Consider the following 19,179-nt stretch of genomic DNA (forward strand, 5'->3'; position numbering starts at 1 on the left):
TTGGGAAGTATGGAACTCTAGGCTGCTGTGGTTTAGTTCCAGCCACTTCAAGAAAGAACCCTGCACTATTTTCTCTACTTTCTGGTCCAACAAAGGAAAAAGCAAAATGTTAAAAAGAAAATCTCAAAATCAATCAAATGTATGTATAAAGCCCTTTTTACATCAGCAGTTGTCACAAAGTGCTTTTACAAAACCCCAAGGAACAAACAACACTAATGTTGAATTTCAGTGGCAAGGAAAAAACTCCCTAAGAAGGCCGAAATCTAGGAAGAAACCTAGAGAGGACCCAGGCTCAGAGGGGTGACCAGTTCTTTTCTGGCTGTGCCAGGTAAACATATTAAGAGTACAAATTGTAATAATTAATAAATGCATGTGGGCTGAGTCCAGAGTCTATTTAAACCTAGTCCAGGTCAGAAGCATGACCAGATGGACAAGGATAGGGACCACACTGGGGACCAAATATAAAAGACAAACAGGCTAATCTCTAGTCTACACTTGTACACTCAACATTTGATCTAAATATCTTGATCTGTTTGAAAGTGATGAAATTTGACATAAATGCTAAGGGATGGGTATTGCTAAGCAATGCAATCTCCCCATTTACATTATAACGCAGATTGGCCTGTTGGGGCAGTGCATTACTTGTCGGATTATATTACGTTTATTCATAGACAATTTATTGAGGGTCCAAAACAATGGTGCAAATGGAGCAAAGAAGTTACAAAGGATGCCTAGTCAATTTAAACACCAAACAGGTGAACATATTTTTTGTAACCTTATCCCTAACCTTAACCCTAATCTCAGTTCTGTGAAGCTTAATCTTAATGCTAACCTTAAATCTAACTTGCATCATATGTTGTTGTGGTAGCATTCATAATATATGATATGTTTTGCAAACTGATTACATATTATAAATTTTAGTTGCATCATATAATTAAATGTTTTCTTTCATCCCTAAGACCAGGTTGTAGTACTTGATAGAATTCATGCTACCATTGACCTTAACAAAGCACCAGGATCATTGGAAGCAAAACAGACTAATAACATCAGAGAACCAGTACCATATTTTACAGGAGGTATAAGGTTATTTTCTGCATTCATTTCATGCATCCTTTTTTTTACGTCAAACCCACCCCTGTTTTTTTTGGTCAAAATGCTCTATCTTCATTTTACTCAAATGTAAATATTGTTTAACAGACTTCAGGCGCTTACATTTGTTGATGATTATCAAGAAGCATATTCTTCTTGCAAAACCTCCAAATAAGCAATTGGAATGAAAGTCGTGTTTAAATGTAAATTTAGATACTTGGTGACACCAAGATACAACCCAATTCTGTAATTATCTAGCTTGGCCCATTGAATTCTTCTTTGCCTCCCAAGCCATCTTCATGGTTTTGCATGGGGAATAATTCACATGCGTCCACTACCCGGCTGATATACCAACTGTTCCACTTGTTCTGAAACTCCTCATTGGCGTCATAGTGGTAAGTGGTGTATTTATTAGAATATATTTTTTTTGTCTTAAGTTTCTAATTTATGAAGTTCGACTACCATGTGTCTCCTCATTACTGCCTTTTTTTGCCTTTTCCCATGGTGATAGATAACAAATGGATTTGACATGTATGTAACAAAATTTTTACACCTTAGTGAAATAGGAGGCCAAGGAAGGGGGGACTGTAAGGATTTTCCCAGACAATATTGCACCAAATAATACATGAGTAAATTATAGGTGATTTTTATCAATTCAGCTCTCTGGTGTCTACATGAGGATTAGCAGAAATAATGTATTCAGAAGCTCAGTAAAAATTAGCTATGGAATTCTAGCTAACATCATTTTAACACTACATTACTTATATTTAAGCAAGCAGATCCTGGCCGTAATCACAAACAGTCAGACTCTGTGATGTTTTAAAAAGTAACAATGTTTATTTTACCAACTGAATATGCTACATACATGCGAGGGCTGGGCAAGTTGGTTTCCACAAAATAATTTACAACAGAGTGCGTGCACAGCAATTCTGAGACTCAGTGTATTAATTCATTAGTCTCTGCATGTTCCCTTTACAATGCTCTGGTTAAATAAAATATTAAAATGGCAGAAAGTGTGTCAGTTACAATAAGCTGGTCATAATCTGAGGCCAGACTTAAAAAATCAGTGGCAAACATTAGCATCACCAGCTTGTCGCACCAAACTCCCAACTGCATACAAGCACTGATTCTAGGCTTTACCTGCTTGTCTGTTTCATTATTTAAAAAAAAAAGTTGAATCTTCATCTTACATAAATACTGGAGCTTTACCTATATTATTTATCTCCAACAAAAGTGAATTTTTTACATTACACAATGTGTGGTTTGGAGTAAAACATTTTTAAATCTTACTATAACCAAGCGAACAAACCCTAGTTTGCTACTTAAGTGGATGTACACTGATCAGCCATAACATTATGACCACCTGCCTAATATTGTGTGGGTCCCACTTTTGCCACCAAAACAGCCCTGACCCGTCGCGGCATGGACTCCACTAGACCCTTGAAGGTGTGCTGCGGTGTCTGGCACCAATATGTTGCGAGGTGGGGCCTCCATGGATCTAACTTGTTTGTCCAGCACATCCCACAGATGCTCGATTTGATTGAGATCTGGGGAATTTGGAGGCCAAGTCCACACCCTGAACTTGTTGTTGTGTTCCTCAAACCATTCCTGAACCATTTTTGCTTTGTGGCAGGGCACATTAACCTGCTGAAAGGAGCCAATGCCATCAGGGAATACAGTTGCCATGAAAGGGTGCACATGGTCTGCATCAATGCTCAGGTAAGTGGTACTTGTCAAAGTAACATCCACATGGACCCAAGGTTTCCCAGCAGAACATTGCCCAAAGCATCACACTTCCTCCGCTGTCTTACATTCTTCCCATAGTGCATCTTGGTGTCATGTGTTCTCCAGGTAATTGCTTTTTCAGCAATTTGAGCTACAATAACATGTCTGTTGGATTGGATCACACGGGCCAGCCTCCGCTCCCACGTACGTTAATGACCCTTGGCCGCCCATGACCCTGTAGCCGGTTCACTGCTTTTCCTTCCTTGGACCACATTGGATAGGTACTGACCACTGCAGACCAGGAACACCCCACAAGGGCTGGAGATGCACTGACCCAGTCATCTAGCCATCACAAATTGGCCCTTGTCAAAGTCGCTCAGATCCTTATGCTTGCCCATTTTTCCTGCTTCTAACACGTCAACTGAGGACAGAATTTTCACTTGCTGCCTAATATATCCCACCCACTGACAGGTGCCATGATAACAAGATTATCAGTGTTATTCACTTCATCTGTCAGTAGTCATAATGTTATTGCTGATCGGTGTATAGCTTACCTGTCTAGTAAGAAAATAACAAAGAGGTCACTTTCCAGGTCCATATCAGCCTGAGAATTAATTAATCACTTTAAAGCATTGTTTAATTTTTATTTCAGTTTCCTCCAGAGGTGTATTCCAATTTACTTGAGACTGTTAACTTCACAATGACCACACCAAAATAAACAAGAGAAAATCATCAGGGAGGAGTATGCTGACAATAACAAACACTGCGAAGTTCTCCATTTGAAATAACATCATTCCCCAATACCCTTTAATCAAATATAAAAAAATATCCTGCTTTTGTATGGAGGAAATCTTACAAATGGCTTCTTTAAGCTTTTGTATAGAGTTAGAAAATAAACCAACATCACCAGATGTTGGAATTTAAACTTAATGCCAAAGTGTTATTCTCAGACTGCCAAGATTATTTTGCAGAAAAAAACATTAGTTATCCATTTCTTCATGTCATTGTAAAATGCTCAGTTACAGGAGATTATTCCGTCAGAAGGCAAGTTTAGATAAGTTTACAAAAACCTACTGTAAAACAACTCCTCTACTCTTTTTAAATATCTAATTCAGCTGTAGTTCTTAAAAGTATAAAATGTGTCTATTTGAATAAGTTCTAAACATTTGTTTTTTCATTTATCTTGACTACATATAACTTACAATTCAACAAATATTTTTTAATGAAATATAATCTTATGTTGTCTAGTCTGTAACTGTCTAAAACTGAACTGTTGTGTACTCTGTCATGTTTTCTGTGTACTACAGAACTGTTCATCTGTGTACAAAAGCTAATGGTGATACTAATAAACAAAATGAAAATACTTCAGTGCAGGATTACACATAGCTTATTAAAAATGCAGCCACTGAAATTCATAGACAGAGTGTACTGATCATTGAGATAGAAGTCATTTTTTTTTAAAACATAAAAAAGCTTGTTTTGCATAACCCAATCACACCACTTACATTTTGAGATTTTGGCATATATAAGATCAGTTGCACAAAGGCTACTCTCATATCCCGCTTCAGTGTGTAAGCTGTAGATAAGGTAATCTAACAAACTTTTAATCAGTCCATCAATCAGTAGGGTTGCTATGCAATAAAAATGATCAAGCTTTTGTTGTGGTGCATCACATAAAAATGTTATTGGTGAACTTCAATTGTCAATGGCTCTTTGAAATGTCTATATTTATACGCACACTATCCTCTTGTGGACATTTCTGTGATGTAGCCAATGAGCTGTAAAGGGTATTGACTTTTTTCTTAGTGTTAGGTATTTTCCCATTATTTAGAAATGATGTTAAAGGAGGAAAGTGTAAACAAAGTAAATGTAAACGAACAGAGTACCGGCTCTGAAGATGTTGACAACTATAATTATCAGGGATAGTCAGTGTTTAAATCCATAGTTATGTGTTTGAATTTCAGGGAGTTTACATTTCTCCAGCCCTCTTCCCTAAGCTTTTATAGAAACAGGAGCCAGGAGAAGCTTTGTAATCGTTACAACGTCTGATTCCCTCTTTAAAGAAACAAACAAAGTTATTTTAAATTTGTGAACATTTTGTAGACAACACATAGATCAATAATTGAACTCCACAGAATACTTCTCTTATCCCAGCAAGTACTTTGTGGGCCGGTTTTGTAGATACAGATTAAGCTCAAGCTCAATGGAGTTTTCTTTTCTCTTTTATATTTGTCATTATCTTAGAACAATTTGCTGACTATATTTTTCCTGTGGACATTATAGCATTTTTGTGGCTCTGATCAGTGGCAAAAACTTTTAATCCATTTTTATTTCTTGTTGTAACACAATAAAATGTGGAAAAGTCCAAGGGGGTGCTTAACTTTGAGAGCCATGGCGTCACTTCTGGGACCATTCCAAACAACAGCTCCCCAAAACAGAACAAATAAACACAGGATATAGCACTCAGATGATCAGGTACACCATGATGTGTTTACATGTGCTGCAATACATCACGTTAACTGAACAACTAACCAAACCATTCTTGGCAAAACCTGTAAAAGAGATAATAATATCAACAAGTCACCAAAAACAGAGCCAAAACTTTTAAACACCTGTATAAACATTTATTTCCAACAGGAAAAGGGTGGGAAAAGGTAGGAAACACAAACACGAATGGTTCACTTGATATGATATGACAATATTTACCCCCGTCAAAATCATGCCTATGAACTGAATGAAGGAATCTAACTAAAGCAGTGGTAATGTAACAGCTACAACATGATTCCAAATCACTTCTGTCCCACTCTTTAGATTATGTGCTGTTCAACAATCAATGCAACCATTTCAGATTTTACTTATAGTGGACTTGCAGTAGTGTCATGTAGTTCACAGAACATTCAGAGAACTATTTAGAACTATCTTAGATTCCATTTGTGCTGAATGTCTTTCGACAAATATGTGTTTACATGGAATTGTGACACATATTTTTTTAGGAATATTTTTTCTATGTTAGTGTTGCCTAAAATAAAAAAAAGGAAAACTGCTTCTTCTGTTCTGTAGGAAAAGTAAACATTCAAATTTGTTTTAGATCATAGGTCACCCCTGTGAAAATGCCAGGTTTTTGTGATGTAAAAGAATGAGACAAAGATAAATCATGTCAGAACCCTTTTCCAATTTTAATATGACCTATAATGTGAATAATTCCATTGAAAAACAAACTGAAATCTTCGAGAGGGAAAAATGTGTGCACACCGTTTTATAACTGGGTATGTGGCTGTATTCAGAATTAACCAATCACATTCAAACTCATGTTAAATATAAGTCATTACACACCTGCCATCATTTAAAGTGACTCAGATTAATCACAAATAAAGTTCACCTGCTCTAGTTGGATTTTCCTGACATTTTCTAAGTTGCATCTCAGAGCAAAAGACATGGTCCACAGAGAGCTTCCAAAGCATCAGAGGGATCTCATTGTTTTAAGATAAGATACCAGGCAATTTTGGCACAAAACCTCCAGGTGTCCGTTAGAAAGATGAAGAGGAAGTTCACCTTTCAGCATGACAATGACCCAAAGCACACATCCAAATACACAAAAGCATGGCTTCAACAGAAGAAAATTAACGTTTTGGAATGGCCCAGCCAGAGCCCAGACCTTAATCTAGTTGAACAACTGTGGGGTGATCTGAAGAAGGCTGTGCACAGGAGCTTTTGTAATGAAGAGTGGGCAAATATTGCCAAGTCAAGATATGCCATGCTAATAGACTCCTACCCAAAAAGACTGTAATAAAGTGCTGTAATAAAATCAAAAGGTGCTTCAACAAAGTATTAGTTTAAGGGTGTGCACACTTATGCAACCAGATTATTGTGAGTTTTTTTGTTAGGGTTTTTTTTCCTCAAAGATTTCAGTTTGTTTTTCAATTGAATTGTTCACGTTATAGGTCACATTAAAGGTGGAAAAAGTTCTGACATGTTTTATCTTTGTCTTATTCTTTTACATCACAAGAATGTACATACCTAATGCTGTGACATACCTTATTCTTTACAAATACCTTATTTTCTTTGGAAGACATTTATATTTGGTATTGAATACCACAGCAAAACCCCAACTTTTGTTAAAGGGCTATTTATAACATTGTAGGCCAACAATATAATCTAACTTTTTCAACCCTGAATGCCAACAATTAAATAATTTTTATCTTTAATAATTTTTTTGTACTGTAAATTTGAATGTCTTTTTTTATGTTTTCATTTTATATGTTGAGTTTAAGTAATGTGGGGAAAATGTATAGTATGTACCTTGAAACAAAGCAAAACTTTTAAACATATCCTACAATTATTTTATTTGGAAATATTAAATGTCAATAAAAAAAACATGTTCTTGTCTAAACAGATTTATTGTGAGCATTCCAATTGAAAATTATCCAGTATTTACTGATGGCGTACCCAGAGCGACGTACAGTAGGAGGGCAACATTTTTGTCATCTAATGAAGCCAATAGCAAAAAAGTTCAGTACTTCAGAATTAGATTGACCAAATTTGATTAGATTCAACTTTATTGTCATTGAACAAGTACAGCACAACAAAATGCAGTATCTTAACTACCTAATGGAGCTGCTTTTGTCCTCAAATACCATATTAAGAAATGTTTAAGGGTGTGTTCATATTCTATTTGGCTATCATCCAATACCTTTATTAATTTGTTCAAGGAGTAAGGTTTGCGACTTTCCAACATAACATGAAGGTGGCATGAGTAAGCTAGGACAACCGCTCCACCTACTTCTGTCATTTCCGGAAGCATTATCGCAGCCGTCTTCTCCGTACTATATCAATTCAAAGTTACTCTGATATATTTTCAATATGAATGGTTAATGGTAAAATTCAAAAACCATATGAGGATACATTTTATGCCAAGAAAACAGAGGTAGCGGGTTCTCGCTGGTTTTGAATATGTCTACTAGCGCAATTCCATGTGGTAACAGCTTGCTAACTTTGGCTAGTTACTCCACCATTTCGATGTTTACTGCTAGACAAACGAACGTAGCCATATAGCTTGCTGTTGTTATTATTAAATAGCTTGCCCTTATTATTGCAAGCCCTTCTTGTAATTATGTTAATGTGTTGTCAGAAAAACAGCAGATAATAGTCCATTGCCAAACAGATAATCCAAAGTCTAAAATGGACTTCTCAGATATGCTTCAAGACCTACAACTGGTCAAGACCTCCGAAAAGGAAAATTCCCCAGGACTTGAAGGGCTGCTATCACGTCCAGTTTCTGAGGTCCTCTTTCATGTTCAGGAAAAACTTAAGTCTTCCGGGCTCACCACCGAACAGCATGGCACAATCCTTTGCAGTGTGGAGCAAATGTTCAGACTTGGGGACAAACACTGGCTCATCTCTGATTGTTGCCGCAATGAAAACACAGGCTTGGTGAAAGCTTATGTGGAATTTGTGAGCTCACTGACACTGTACGCTGCTTTACCTGTCTGTGATGATGACAGTGGTTCTCTGCCAGCAAGTTCCTATGGGAGCATCCCGGCTAGAGCCTGTGCGGTAACATCTGTACTTTTAGCCTTGGTATTGGCACTTGGGAATGAAGGAAAGGCTGTCCCCAGCCACTGCCAAGCCCCCTCCTGGGTCTCACTCACAGTTCCACTTGCCCCTCTCTTGTGTGTGTTTGCTGTGACCCATATGCAAGAGCAGGCTTGGACCAGCGAAGCCTCCAGAACAGCAGCGTCTAGCCTCTTGGCATCTTTGGTTAAGGCAGGGTGCTGGGAGCACATTACACAGCTTCTATGTGGAAAGGAAAATAAGTGCCAACCAGGAGTACTTGGCGCCATCTTAAAGATCCTGCAGGCAGATTTGAAAAAGTGTGTTACCAGTAAATAATGCAAATTCATATTATTCTTAATGTTTTTATCTTTTATATACTTATTGTTCAGGCATTTATGCTTTATTGGAAAAGAAAGTGGCAAGAGAGAATGTCCACATCTACTGCCAAAGCATTGGTTCAGCCCACTCTCCTTTCAGCAAAAACTCCTCTCACTTTCCATTTCAAGTCCAGAAAACAATGTCTTACAAAAAGAACATCCTTTAGAATATCACGTGCAGTAGACTGTCAATAATCTGAATTATTATTTATGATGTCTTGCAGGGACAGCTGGAAGCGAAAACAGGCCACTAAGCATGTGTTTGCCTGGATCCTCATGCAGGTTGGCCGGCCATGGCTGGCAGACTACCTGGATGTGGTTTTTCCTCCTTCGCTGCTAATTTCTGATGATTACTGCCCTGAGAACCAAGTGCTTGGAATACGCTGCATAAATCACATTATCCTCAATGTGGTGAGTTCTCTCTTTGCATTCCTGGATAATTCCAGGAACAAAACTACTGAAAAAACCTGTGGTGTTTTATGAAAAAGTCATAATAAAGTTAGTTGTATTCTGTATCCGTAAACCCGGCCTGGCCTATTTCAGCCTGCCGCCGATCTCCGTCAGTACAATCGGGCCCAGGTTCTCTACCATGCCCTTTTCAACCACCTCTACACATCTGAGCCCCGGCTTATTGAGGTAACACTGTGAATTTCAACGGCATCCTTGTGGAAATATTGTTCAAAACACCAATATCTCTTAACCAACATTATCTTCACAGGTTGAACCAGTGACCTAGGTTCCTCCTTCACATGGTATTTTATTTGTCCATATTTGCTTTTGTTGCAGGTCGTCTTGCCTTGCATTATAGACCTCCTGCCTGTGTTGGAGAAAACCCCTGATTGCACTGGGTTCCCCAGAAAACCTAACCGCTATGATGACGTGCTGCGGCTGACCCTCACTCACATGGAGATGGAACATAAACTGGTGCTTCGGAGAGTCTATGCCAGCTGTTTAGTACACTTCATTAAAAAGTGAGATCTTTCAAATTTTACTCACAAATAAATAGATATATGGGTATTTAAATAGTAACTAGTCGTACCGAAACATTCTTTTTGATCTCATGGTTAACTGCTAAATCAGTAAATTTAATCTAAAATGTTTAATCTTTTCAGGATGGGTATTGTCATCGTTCGCCATCTGAAACGATTGGAAAGGGTAATCACTGGTTACCTGGAGGTTTCAGATGGTCCTCAAGAACAGGCAAGACTGGCTATACTGGATGTTTTAGAAAAGACCCTGCTCGTCGCCTGGCCAAGGTTATCATTATTGTCAGCAATTCAACTAGTCTTAAGTTCCACCTCCAGCCATTCCATGTATTCGATCTATTTCAGAGCTAGTGCACCTGATTGAACCTGTCAACAAAAAGTCAAGCCTCTGACTAGAGGATCCATTGAGATGTTTTGGGGCTACATCAAAAGTTGTGGGTCTCTTAGTAGGGCTTTGGGAACCACAAATAGAAATTTTTGTTCGAGTGATTATTACAGCATTACTGAGTGTTTTTATCTTGCAGAATGGAGTGCCGTTTTTCTGTCCTGACAAAAAGTCTGCTGAGGCTGCTGTGTGACCTGTCCACAGAGTCTTTACCCCCACAGGTGAGAGATGAGCTTGTCACCAAAGCCACTCGCTGTCTGCAGCTTCTGGACCACTGCACCCGGGGAAAGCTAAAGGTATGCCTTTGAGTATCAGTATCCATACCGCTAATTCAGGGTCCTGGGTTCAGTTATTTGGATTGAGCTATTTCCCATTTAACACAGCTTGAACGGTAGCATGGTTTAAATCTAAAGGTAATTTCCGAATGTGAGAACATAGCATTTAAATGTCAATGCCGGCACTGCGAGTGTTATGCACTATGAATTTAAATTAACCCTGTAATAATCTGGAAATGTACTGGTAACATTTAATGAACAAATGTTGATGTTTAAATTGTGAATGAAAGAGGCCCTGTGATAGACTAGCTCCCCGTCTAGCGCAACAAGCAGCTTCACGCTACAAAAAAGGAGAAAAGATCCAGCCATTCTGGCTTTTACCTAGGCCAACATTTTGAGAGTACTGAACATAATGATTTAGTCTCTTCTTTGGACACTTTGTTTACTGTGTATTGGCTCTAATTGGAAAAGTAACTACTTTGACTTTGTATTTCTTTAGACACTGCTAAAGGAGGTTGACAGCAGCTGCACCACTACTTTGGTGCTAAAGTGCATTGAGACTGTCACAATGGAACAAGGATAACCATGACACGGACTTGGACATCAACATTGTTAATCGGAAATGAAGACGGTTCCTAGATCTCTGTTGCAAAGTGAGGCAGACAAGGTGGATTTGGTTAGCTGGGCAAGACAAACCTGTGGCCTGTGTTTGTCCATGGGATGAAATCTGTCCCACTGCTATTTCTGCAAAAGCTTTCGTTTATTTTGCCCCAATATCTCTATCCACTGAGAGAACCTGTCTCACCACTGTAGTCTTTGCTCTGTGCCACTAATTGATCTTTTGACTAATCAGATCAGCTCATTGCCAAGAATTGGGCTGCCTTTGTAAATCCAGTAACAACAAGGTGGTTCACACAACTACAGGATACATCCAAAATTATCAATTTTCCTTGCGCTCTCCATTTGCACAAGTGTCTCAAGGCCGATGGAGTTAAAATAAGAGAATGTAGAGGGTAATTAGACCCTCTAGTGGTCCCTCCAGCATATCTGAAATGATGTAGCCTTCATGAACAGAATTGAATCCCATAGAACACCACTTTCTTTGTGAGAAATTTCATACAAAATAATGGCTAGTTATGCCTAATGATATAACGTCATTTTCTCTCTAATATGGAGACATTAGATATGTTAAGATGAAAAGCATTGTAAATTAAGTCCTACTGTTAAATAGGTTTATATACCTGATAATTTTAATTTGAGTTGCTTTATTGAAGTGGAACATGAGTTGAATATTTTAAGTCACAAGTGTATACTGATATTTATGGGTTTATTGATACCCTCATCACTCTGAATGCCCTCAGTTTTGTCTGAAACCCATGATAATAAAGGACTTTGCAATCAAGTCGGTAGGGACCTCTGATCAGATGTTCGACTCAGTTCTTGGTCAGTCAGTTTTTATTTTTACCCTTACTTAACTATCTACGTTTACTGAGAACCTGGCAAAATGTAGGATTTACTTCCCTAGGTGCAGAACAGCTGATTTTCTTCACCAGGCTACCTCCTGGATCAGATGTAGCAACCTTTCAGTTGTTGGTTATATACTATAGCTGCTAGACACCCTGCTGCCCCAAATGTTTGTGTTTTTTTCCAACTGAATTCTGCTCATCCCCCCATCCTTACTGCATAAGAAACTAGGCATTGATGTCTGGCCTGGTCTACAAGTACTGGAGTGAGAACCAATCGGTGCAGTATCTGGAGAGTTAGAGGAACTTCAGCCTCAAGTCATTGAAGTCATGAAACACTAACAGCGTGAACCCAAATATAGTTTCCCTGGTAGATGTTCCGTAGTGTAGTATATCCCAGATTTACATACCATAGTAAATCTGGGACACTGCGTTTAGTATGTTACAATATGAGATTAAAGTTTGAAATATGAGCAAATCCTAAGTTATGTTCCACATTACCTTAAACATGACGAATTTGTTAAACAAAAAAGACGTAGGCATTTATAATCCTTCAGGCTACTATACACAGCACAATAATATTACTAGGCCTGGAACAAGGATGCCTTTTAGATCAGTGGTTCTCAAACGTCTCCTGGGGACCCCCAGACATTCCATGTATTAGATGTATTTCAGAGCCAGCAGCCAAATTGTCAGCTAACTAACTTGTCTACTTGATTCAAGCAAGAGTTCTGGGCTATAACAAAATTGTGAGATGACTGGAGTACATCAGGAGAGTTACTTGACTGCCAACATACCATCCCCATCCTCAACCAACATAGCAAACAAACATTATTTAAATTGACAAGTCCCCTTTTCTGTCCGTAGCAGCTATATCTGACATTACGTATTGTTTCCGACATCGTTTAAGTGGGTCTGTTTTTTTCTAATAGAACGTACTTATCTGAAATTGAAGTTGACAGAATTTTGATTAACAGGAATGGTCTACCAGGTCTTAAGACTCAACAGTACACCGTAGAAATTAGAGGAAGCATTCCTTATATACAAAAATGATACCTCAGCATAAAATTCAGACTGAACGTAATCCCGCAGCATATTAAATCTACTAAAGGGAGGTCTGATGATGTTGTAGCCTCATCTGAAAATAACCCAGTGTCAAGCTCCATCCACTTTGTCAAACACCAGATCAAAGGGACACCAACCCACCAGAACCACCCTAAAACAGTACATTGGCATTTACTTCCTCACCCCTGGTTCACACTACACTTAATCATAGACCCTAATGAAGAGATGAGTCTTCAGTAAAGACTTAAAGGTTGAGTTTTCTCTCACATTAATCAGTAACATCCTTTTGGCTAACAGAAAGTCTGCATGTTAGGATGTGCCTATGTACACCATTGATTCTTTCTGGTTAGTTTAAAGTTGTGAAACACTTATTCTACTATTACTGCAGACGGCATTTTCTTATATTACAACACAAAAATTTGAAATAATCCCTGTTCTAAATGACAAAGAAACAGCTGTGTAGCCATCGGGACACAGCTTTCACAAGGCACATATTGTATGACATTTAATAGAAATGTTACATCAAAAGGTTTAATGTCATTGTTTATCAAATAGATCCTGTAGTTGTCATGTTAAACACATTAGCATTCAAAATAAATTAACTCGTTTCTGATTACAATGCCTTCAGAGATTTATTAATTTGAACAGTAAGAGTTACACTGAAATTCAGAGACTGAAAACAAGATGCATAACTTTATGTCAACTGATGAATTGCCGCATGTCCTACACCATGTAATGTATACACAATTATTAAAAAGTGGTCTAGAAAATTGTGGATTTAAGCCTGTAGAACATTCCAAATCCCCAGACCCATCTTATAAGTTTCACTCTACACGAGTGATTGTAAGAAGTTGCTGGAAGTTCAGTCCAATAAGGCAAAATATTCAACAGCTTAAATTAACCAAAACAATGTATAGATCGATGCGTTGTAGTATTAATCCTTGACAGTGTAACCTCCCAAAATAAGGCAGGCACTGATTTGACGATCTGTGTCGAAGGAAGTCTTTGACTACGTGGCCTTGCTTTTGGGAACAGGCTCCGTCTCCTGTTCATACTCGATCTCCACATAAGCCCTTTTCTTCCGGAATGCAGAGCCTTTCAGGGGTGTCTTTCCTTTTGACTTTCCCGTGGATGTCGAGGCCTCGCTCTCTTCCTCCATCTCTACTTCAGACTCGCCCTCTTCTTCACTAGATTCATCTTCATCGCTGTCTGCATTCAGATTGTCCATGTCCTGCCGAAGTAAATGTGTTACATTTCTGAATAAGACTGCAAGCAATACTACTCATCTTTATATCAAGAGAGTTTGACATTTTTATTTGCTTTTTACCTCAAAATCACTGAGATCACTCTCCTCGATTTCATCTTCCGCGACAAATTCTGGCTTTCCAACATCCTGCAAACACAATCAGATTTTATGTGGAGCCAAAGAAAAGTGTCTTGTGCAGATGTAATGGCGAATACCTTTAAGCGAGGCACTTTGGTTACAATCTTACAATGGTGGAACTGCCTTTGACATGGTGGCTGTCATCCTGGGACCTCTTAGTGGTTTGGCTGAGAGGGACCCTTGCAGACAAAGAAGCAACTTAATAAAAATAAAAGTAGTCACCTCGTCATCTTCCTCCGCTTCCTCTTCCTCTGAGTCAGACTCACTCTCCTCATCCTGGTGCTCTAATGCCTTATCAAAGGCATGGATGGGGAAGTTGTAGATGTCCCCATACTGAAAAGAAGTAGACCATTAGTGCAAATACGTCATCTCCTATTACTGAGGAAAAACCTATGTTTAAAGCAGATTTACCTCGATCTAAAAGGTATTCTTCAGTTTCTGATTTAACAGAACAAACAGTGGGGTGATTGACCCTGCAAAAAAAAAGAATATTTACCGTTCCCTGTTTCAGCCTCTCTAGCAGTTCTTTTTCGATTGCATTATCAAGCTGTGCAGCAACAAGGGCCTTTTCCTGTAAAACAAGACAACGATACGATAGGGGATTAATTTTTACATCATGCCCTTGACAAGAACTCTGATTTGCCAGTGCCATATGGATTTCCACACACTGGATAAGAACGGTTGACGGGAAGACAAACGTACCTCTTTCCTTTTTTCTCTCGCCTCCACTTTTCTGCTAAGGGGGACCAGTTTCCTCCTGAAAGAACAGAAAAGACCAAAACACATTAACTCAACAGGATAGGCACAGTTCCATTACAAACAGATCATTTCGATGCTAGTATTAAAAGGATCAACATTTACAGAAATTCTAAAACAACAAAACAATTTCACACTTACTATGCAAAAGTTGGAATCCTTCATTTGAACATATTTATAAACTATGAAATTCTATTTGTAACCATGTTTTGGCCATACAGTGTTTGTATATTTTCACAATGCTTAAAAATAGACTAAAACAAGTGTATATATAGAGCTCTAATGAGGGTACCTAAAACAGGACTAAGCTCATGATGTTATAATCATTAAGAATCCACATGCATAAATCATGCATTTCATTCCAAACATGTATGCAGAAACAAAGGAGTCCAGCTTTAAAGAACAGTAAAGAATCTTTGCCAAAGATGGAATTAGAACTGAGTTAAAGGGCATGTGTGCAGCGTCACTGCTTACTGTCGTTTGAGTGTGAGCTTGCGGATACGGATGAGGTACTGCGTGATCTTGGTGAAGCGTTGTTTACATTTGTGTCTGATGAAGCGGGGCCAATAGATCAAGTTCAGATCAATCTGTTCCAGAGCCTTCTCATAGTTCTTACTAAGTTTCACCTAAAAAAAAAAAGTTTAAGTAAAAAAAAAAAAATACACAAAAAGAAGGCAGACAAATGTATCTAATTCAATGAAATTAGTTCTATAGTCACTGACCTTCTCCCACATTCGGGCAGGAAATGCTGCTCTCTCAATAACCTTCATATATAAGAAACATTGACCTAAGAAAAAAGATTATTAGGAAAGATACATTAAACCTTTTCTACAGTGACAGGTGCAAGTTCTTAAGAAGCACCTATTTGTTAAGCACCACCATGCTTCTCTCTAGGGATGGCATTTGCCAGGTTACAAATGGTATCTTGTTTTGGCCAGATGTAGCGCTTGGCATTTAGGCCTTATAGTTTGATTTTGGTCTCATGCCCTCAAGAGTCCTTTTAGTGGCATGCCATATGACTTTTACTCAGGAGAGGTTTCCACTGTGGAGATGGTTGTTTTTTGGCAGGTTGTCTCATCTCTGCAGGGTAATTAAGCTTTATTTAGAGTAACCATTGGGTTCTTGGTCACTTCCATGACCAAGTCCCTTCTTGTCCGGTTACTTAATTTGAACAGACAGCCAGCTCTTGGAAGAGTCTTGATGATTCCAAACATCTTCCAATTCACAATGATGGAGCCCACTGTGCTCCTGGAATATTCAATATTTAAGAACCTTTTTTTAAATATAAATAACCTTTCCTGGATCCATCTTGGAGCTCTACAGTAATCTCATTGGACTTCATGGCTTCATTTTTGCTCTGACATGTACTGAATGTATTCAAGTTCTAGAGACATCTCAAAGATTATCAAAAGTCACAGACTGCTTCAGAGCAGCTCAATTTGGAGTGTAATGGCAAAGGGTATAAATAATTATGTACATATAGCGTTTGTAGACTGGTGTCAAAAAATGGAATGTAATCAATTATATATACTGTCTAAAAACAACCAAATATTGATCAAGTGAAGGGGATTGAATATATTCTGAAGCCACTGCAGATATTGCTGACATTTCACAAGACAACTTACCCTTCTCCTCTCGAATGGTGGCATACTGGCTGTTAGCTAGTGGACAGGAAGACCTATTACAAAGTCCAGTAATATTGTATTCATTCCGGCAGAAATTCTGAACCTTTGTCCTGTGAAAAGATCCACAGAAAAAGTATTGTCAGTTTCACCTCCAAAGACTCTCTTGTTAATTACAGCAGATACTAAGTTGCTAAAGAAAGTAGAAAATGAATAGGTTCCACATCCACTAACTTGGAAACAGATTACATTTTCCACAATTAACTTACTTGACTTTAAAGGAACAAAACGCTTTGTTGCCTATGATGTCCCAGATAACCTAGAAATTGAACATTTAAAATTGACGTTAGTTAAAAACTGGCAAAAATAAATCTGCCCAAAATCTAGCTAGATTGGTTAGTTAGCCTGCTAGGTCAGGTAAGAAAATAACCAACCAGTTTAACGTTATATTGTTGTTATAGTTATGATAAAGTTGAACATCATTGTCAAAACACAACTCAAAAAGTACATTGGTGACGACAGGTATAAACAAAGCTGAAAAAAAAGCTAACTGAAAAGTAGATAGACAGCTAACTGTAGCTAGCTAACTAATGTTGCCTGTGCAACGACACAATCATATCTCAGAAATTAGCCACTATCCCCTCACTTACGTCGTCGTGCTGCATTATTAATTCCTCACACGCGTTTTTTTGTGAATTTCCCTTTTGTTTTCAAAATCGATGTTAAACCTCCGACTATTAGAACTTAACCGATAATATGTAACTGGGGTTCCTACCAATACAGCCACATGGAACCAGAGGAAGACATTGTATGCATCAAACGTGTTACGTTACGTATACAACGTCATCGGATACGCATCGATGGGAGACGTTCCTAATCGTTGTATGTTCCTGACCAGAATACCCTATTTTCATTGAGCAATCGTTTGAAACGTCGATTGAGAACAATACAGACTTGGCCAGAGGTCTTCAACACAATACACTGAACAGTTCAACTGTAAGAAAATCTTGTTTGCAACAAGAACAATTATTCTAATACACATAACATCAAACACACCAGTAAACAAATAAGTTTGGGTTTGTTAAAGTTACATATTAAATTTACACTGTTATAAAAATATGGTTTTCTTGAAATGACATGTTAACCTATTTAATTGCATGTTGAACCATTTTGCGCATCTTGTCACACTACAATTTCTGCGCCCTTAGACATCTTCTACGTGCGATAACACACCATTCCACTGAAGATTATTACAGACACATTGAATACGAATGCGCTTTATTAGAACCACCTAAAGCCTTTCAACATTCCCACGCACATTTTATTTCTTTCACCATTTCATTAATCCTCGGTTCATGATCAGACGGCTGAGGTGCATTGCGTAACAATGAGGTCACACCTGTCACAGAGAATCTGTGACACTCCCGATCATCACATGTATGAACCGAAGGATCAACGATTTGGGGGTTGTCCTATGGCTCTAGAGGAAAGCTGATAGTCTTTTAAAAACGTGATTGAAAAAAAAACTTTTCTTGCATAATCACCATACGCAACCAGTACAGAACATATAAATTGAAAATTTCAAAATTAAAATATATATGTTAGTGAATGTCCAATAAAAGTTAATCAAACCATTAGTATTTCATGTAATAATATATTTACAAGTGGTGCATTCTGGGACAGCCCTATTGGATAATAATTCTGTCCCTCAAATCTGTCTATAGCCCCTCCTTCATAGGTGTGTCTCCAGAGCTGAAGTACTTGCAACGTGCTCTCTTAAGCATGCAAATGATGACAAACGTTTATAAACAACAATAGAAGAGGTTTCATATTTGTCTGCTTTAACTGCCTAAAGATTACCTAACTGAGTTATAACAAGGATCTGACTTTAAATAAATAGGTATTCTTTCTCCTCCCCTGCAGTTTTACCTAAAACAAGTAAAGCTGTTCTAGAGCCTATATGTTTTCCAATTGTGAATTAATAAAATACATGTTTAACTTGTGAATTTTATAAGCAGAACATTTAAAACAGATCCTAGTACATAGACATCATATTATTAATGTTCTACCAATGTATAAGAAAACATAAAATAAAAACAAACAAAAAATAAGATTAGCACTGCCCACCCTAGATAAATGCAGACAGGGTTTCTAGTCCTTTATGCTGGTCTATTTTCAGAGGGGATTTATAACCTACATGCAGGGGCTCCGTAAATATTTACAGATAGGCTCCTTCTTGTAGTTTCACACAAGTCTTATCAATTGCTCATAATACACATGTACAGTGGATATCAAACATCTACACACCCTTATTTGAAATGCATCTTTTATCGATGTAAAGGCTGAATTCAAGATAGATCAGGCCGGACCGTTTTCACCTTTAATAAGATATTGTAACAAACAAAAAAACCAAAACCAAAAATTGTTAAAAACAAATGAATCATTTCTCAGAAAGAAATAAAAAACTGTAAATTCCTTGGTTTCATATTCCTGCACACC

The 19,179-nt window shown here is 37.9% G+C and overlaps 2 protein-coding genes and 1 non-coding gene across 5 annotated transcripts; 1 reads left to right on the forward strand and 2 right to left on the reverse strand.

Annotated features, from left to right (window-relative positions):
- Window positions 1-7,595: 7,595 nt before the first annotated feature.
- Window positions 7,596-12,297, forward strand: tti2 (TELO2 interacting protein 2). 3 transcript variants are annotated; one of them, XM_013136594.3, is made up of 7 exons: window positions 7,596-7,738; window positions 9,027-9,155; window positions 9,288-9,380; window positions 9,531-9,715; window positions 9,857-10,000; window positions 10,255-10,411; window positions 10,890-12,297. In XM_013136594.3, the coding sequence occupies exons 1-7, from the start codon at window positions 7,679-7,681 to the stop codon at window positions 10,971-10,973; spliced, it is 852 nt and encodes a 283-aa protein (XP_012992048.2). In that variant the 5' UTR covers window positions 7,596-7,678; the 3' UTR covers window positions 10,974-12,297. The 3 variants fall into 3 exon arrangements, with proteins under 3 accessions (XP_012992048.2, XP_012992047.2, XP_034152509.1); XM_013136593.3 differs by having other exon boundaries at window positions 7,623-8,684; window positions 8,969-9,155; XM_034296618.1 differs by lacking the exon at window positions 10,890-12,297 and having other exon boundaries at window positions 7,623-8,684; window positions 8,969-9,155; window positions 9,857-9,944; window positions 10,255-10,332.
- A 1,232-nt stretch (window positions 12,298-13,529) lies between these two features.
- On the reverse strand, window positions 13,530-17,492 carry mak16 (MAK16 homolog (S. cerevisiae)). The gene is given in 10 exon segments (NM_001303722.1): window positions 13,530-14,149; window positions 14,246-14,311; window positions 14,525-14,635; window positions 14,799-14,873; window positions 15,005-15,059; window positions 15,533-15,684; window positions 15,781-15,845; window positions 16,684-16,793; window positions 16,950-16,999; window positions 17,331-17,492. Coding segments are annotated over 10 exon segments (921 nt in total). The 5' UTR covers window positions 17,346-17,492; the 3' UTR covers window positions 13,530-13,927.
- Window positions 17,493-18,037: 545 nt separating this feature from the next.
- On the reverse strand, window positions 18,038-18,133 carry LOC114840739. Its single transcript, XR_003782830.1, has one exon. It is a non-coding gene; the product is annotated as a small nucleolar RNA U13 (small nucleolar RNA).
- Between the last annotated feature and the right edge of the window lie 1,046 nt (window positions 18,134-19,179).

The sequence above is a fragment of the Esox lucius genome, chromosome 13, assembly GCF_011004845.1.
Source record: "Esox lucius isolate fEsoLuc1 chromosome 13, fEsoLuc1.pri, whole genome shotgun sequence".
Classification (NCBI taxonomy): domain Eukaryota; kingdom Metazoa; phylum Chordata; class Actinopteri; order Esociformes; family Esocidae; genus Esox; species Esox lucius.

Bases quoted from the DNA above. Each gene is read 5' to 3' on its own strand.
- tti2 (XM_013136593.3), top strand. From the start codon at position 7,993: ATGGACTTCTCAGATATGCTTCAAGACCTACAACTGGTCAAGACCTCC. The intron at 8,685-8,968 runs GTGTGTTACCAG...GATGTCTTGCAG, and splicing joins CTGCAGGCAGATTTGAAAAA to GGACAGCTGGAAGCGAAAAC. The intron at 10,001-10,254 runs GTTATCATTATT...TTTATCTTGCAG, and splicing joins CTGCTCGTCGCCTGGCCAAG to AATGGAGTGCCGTTTTTCTG.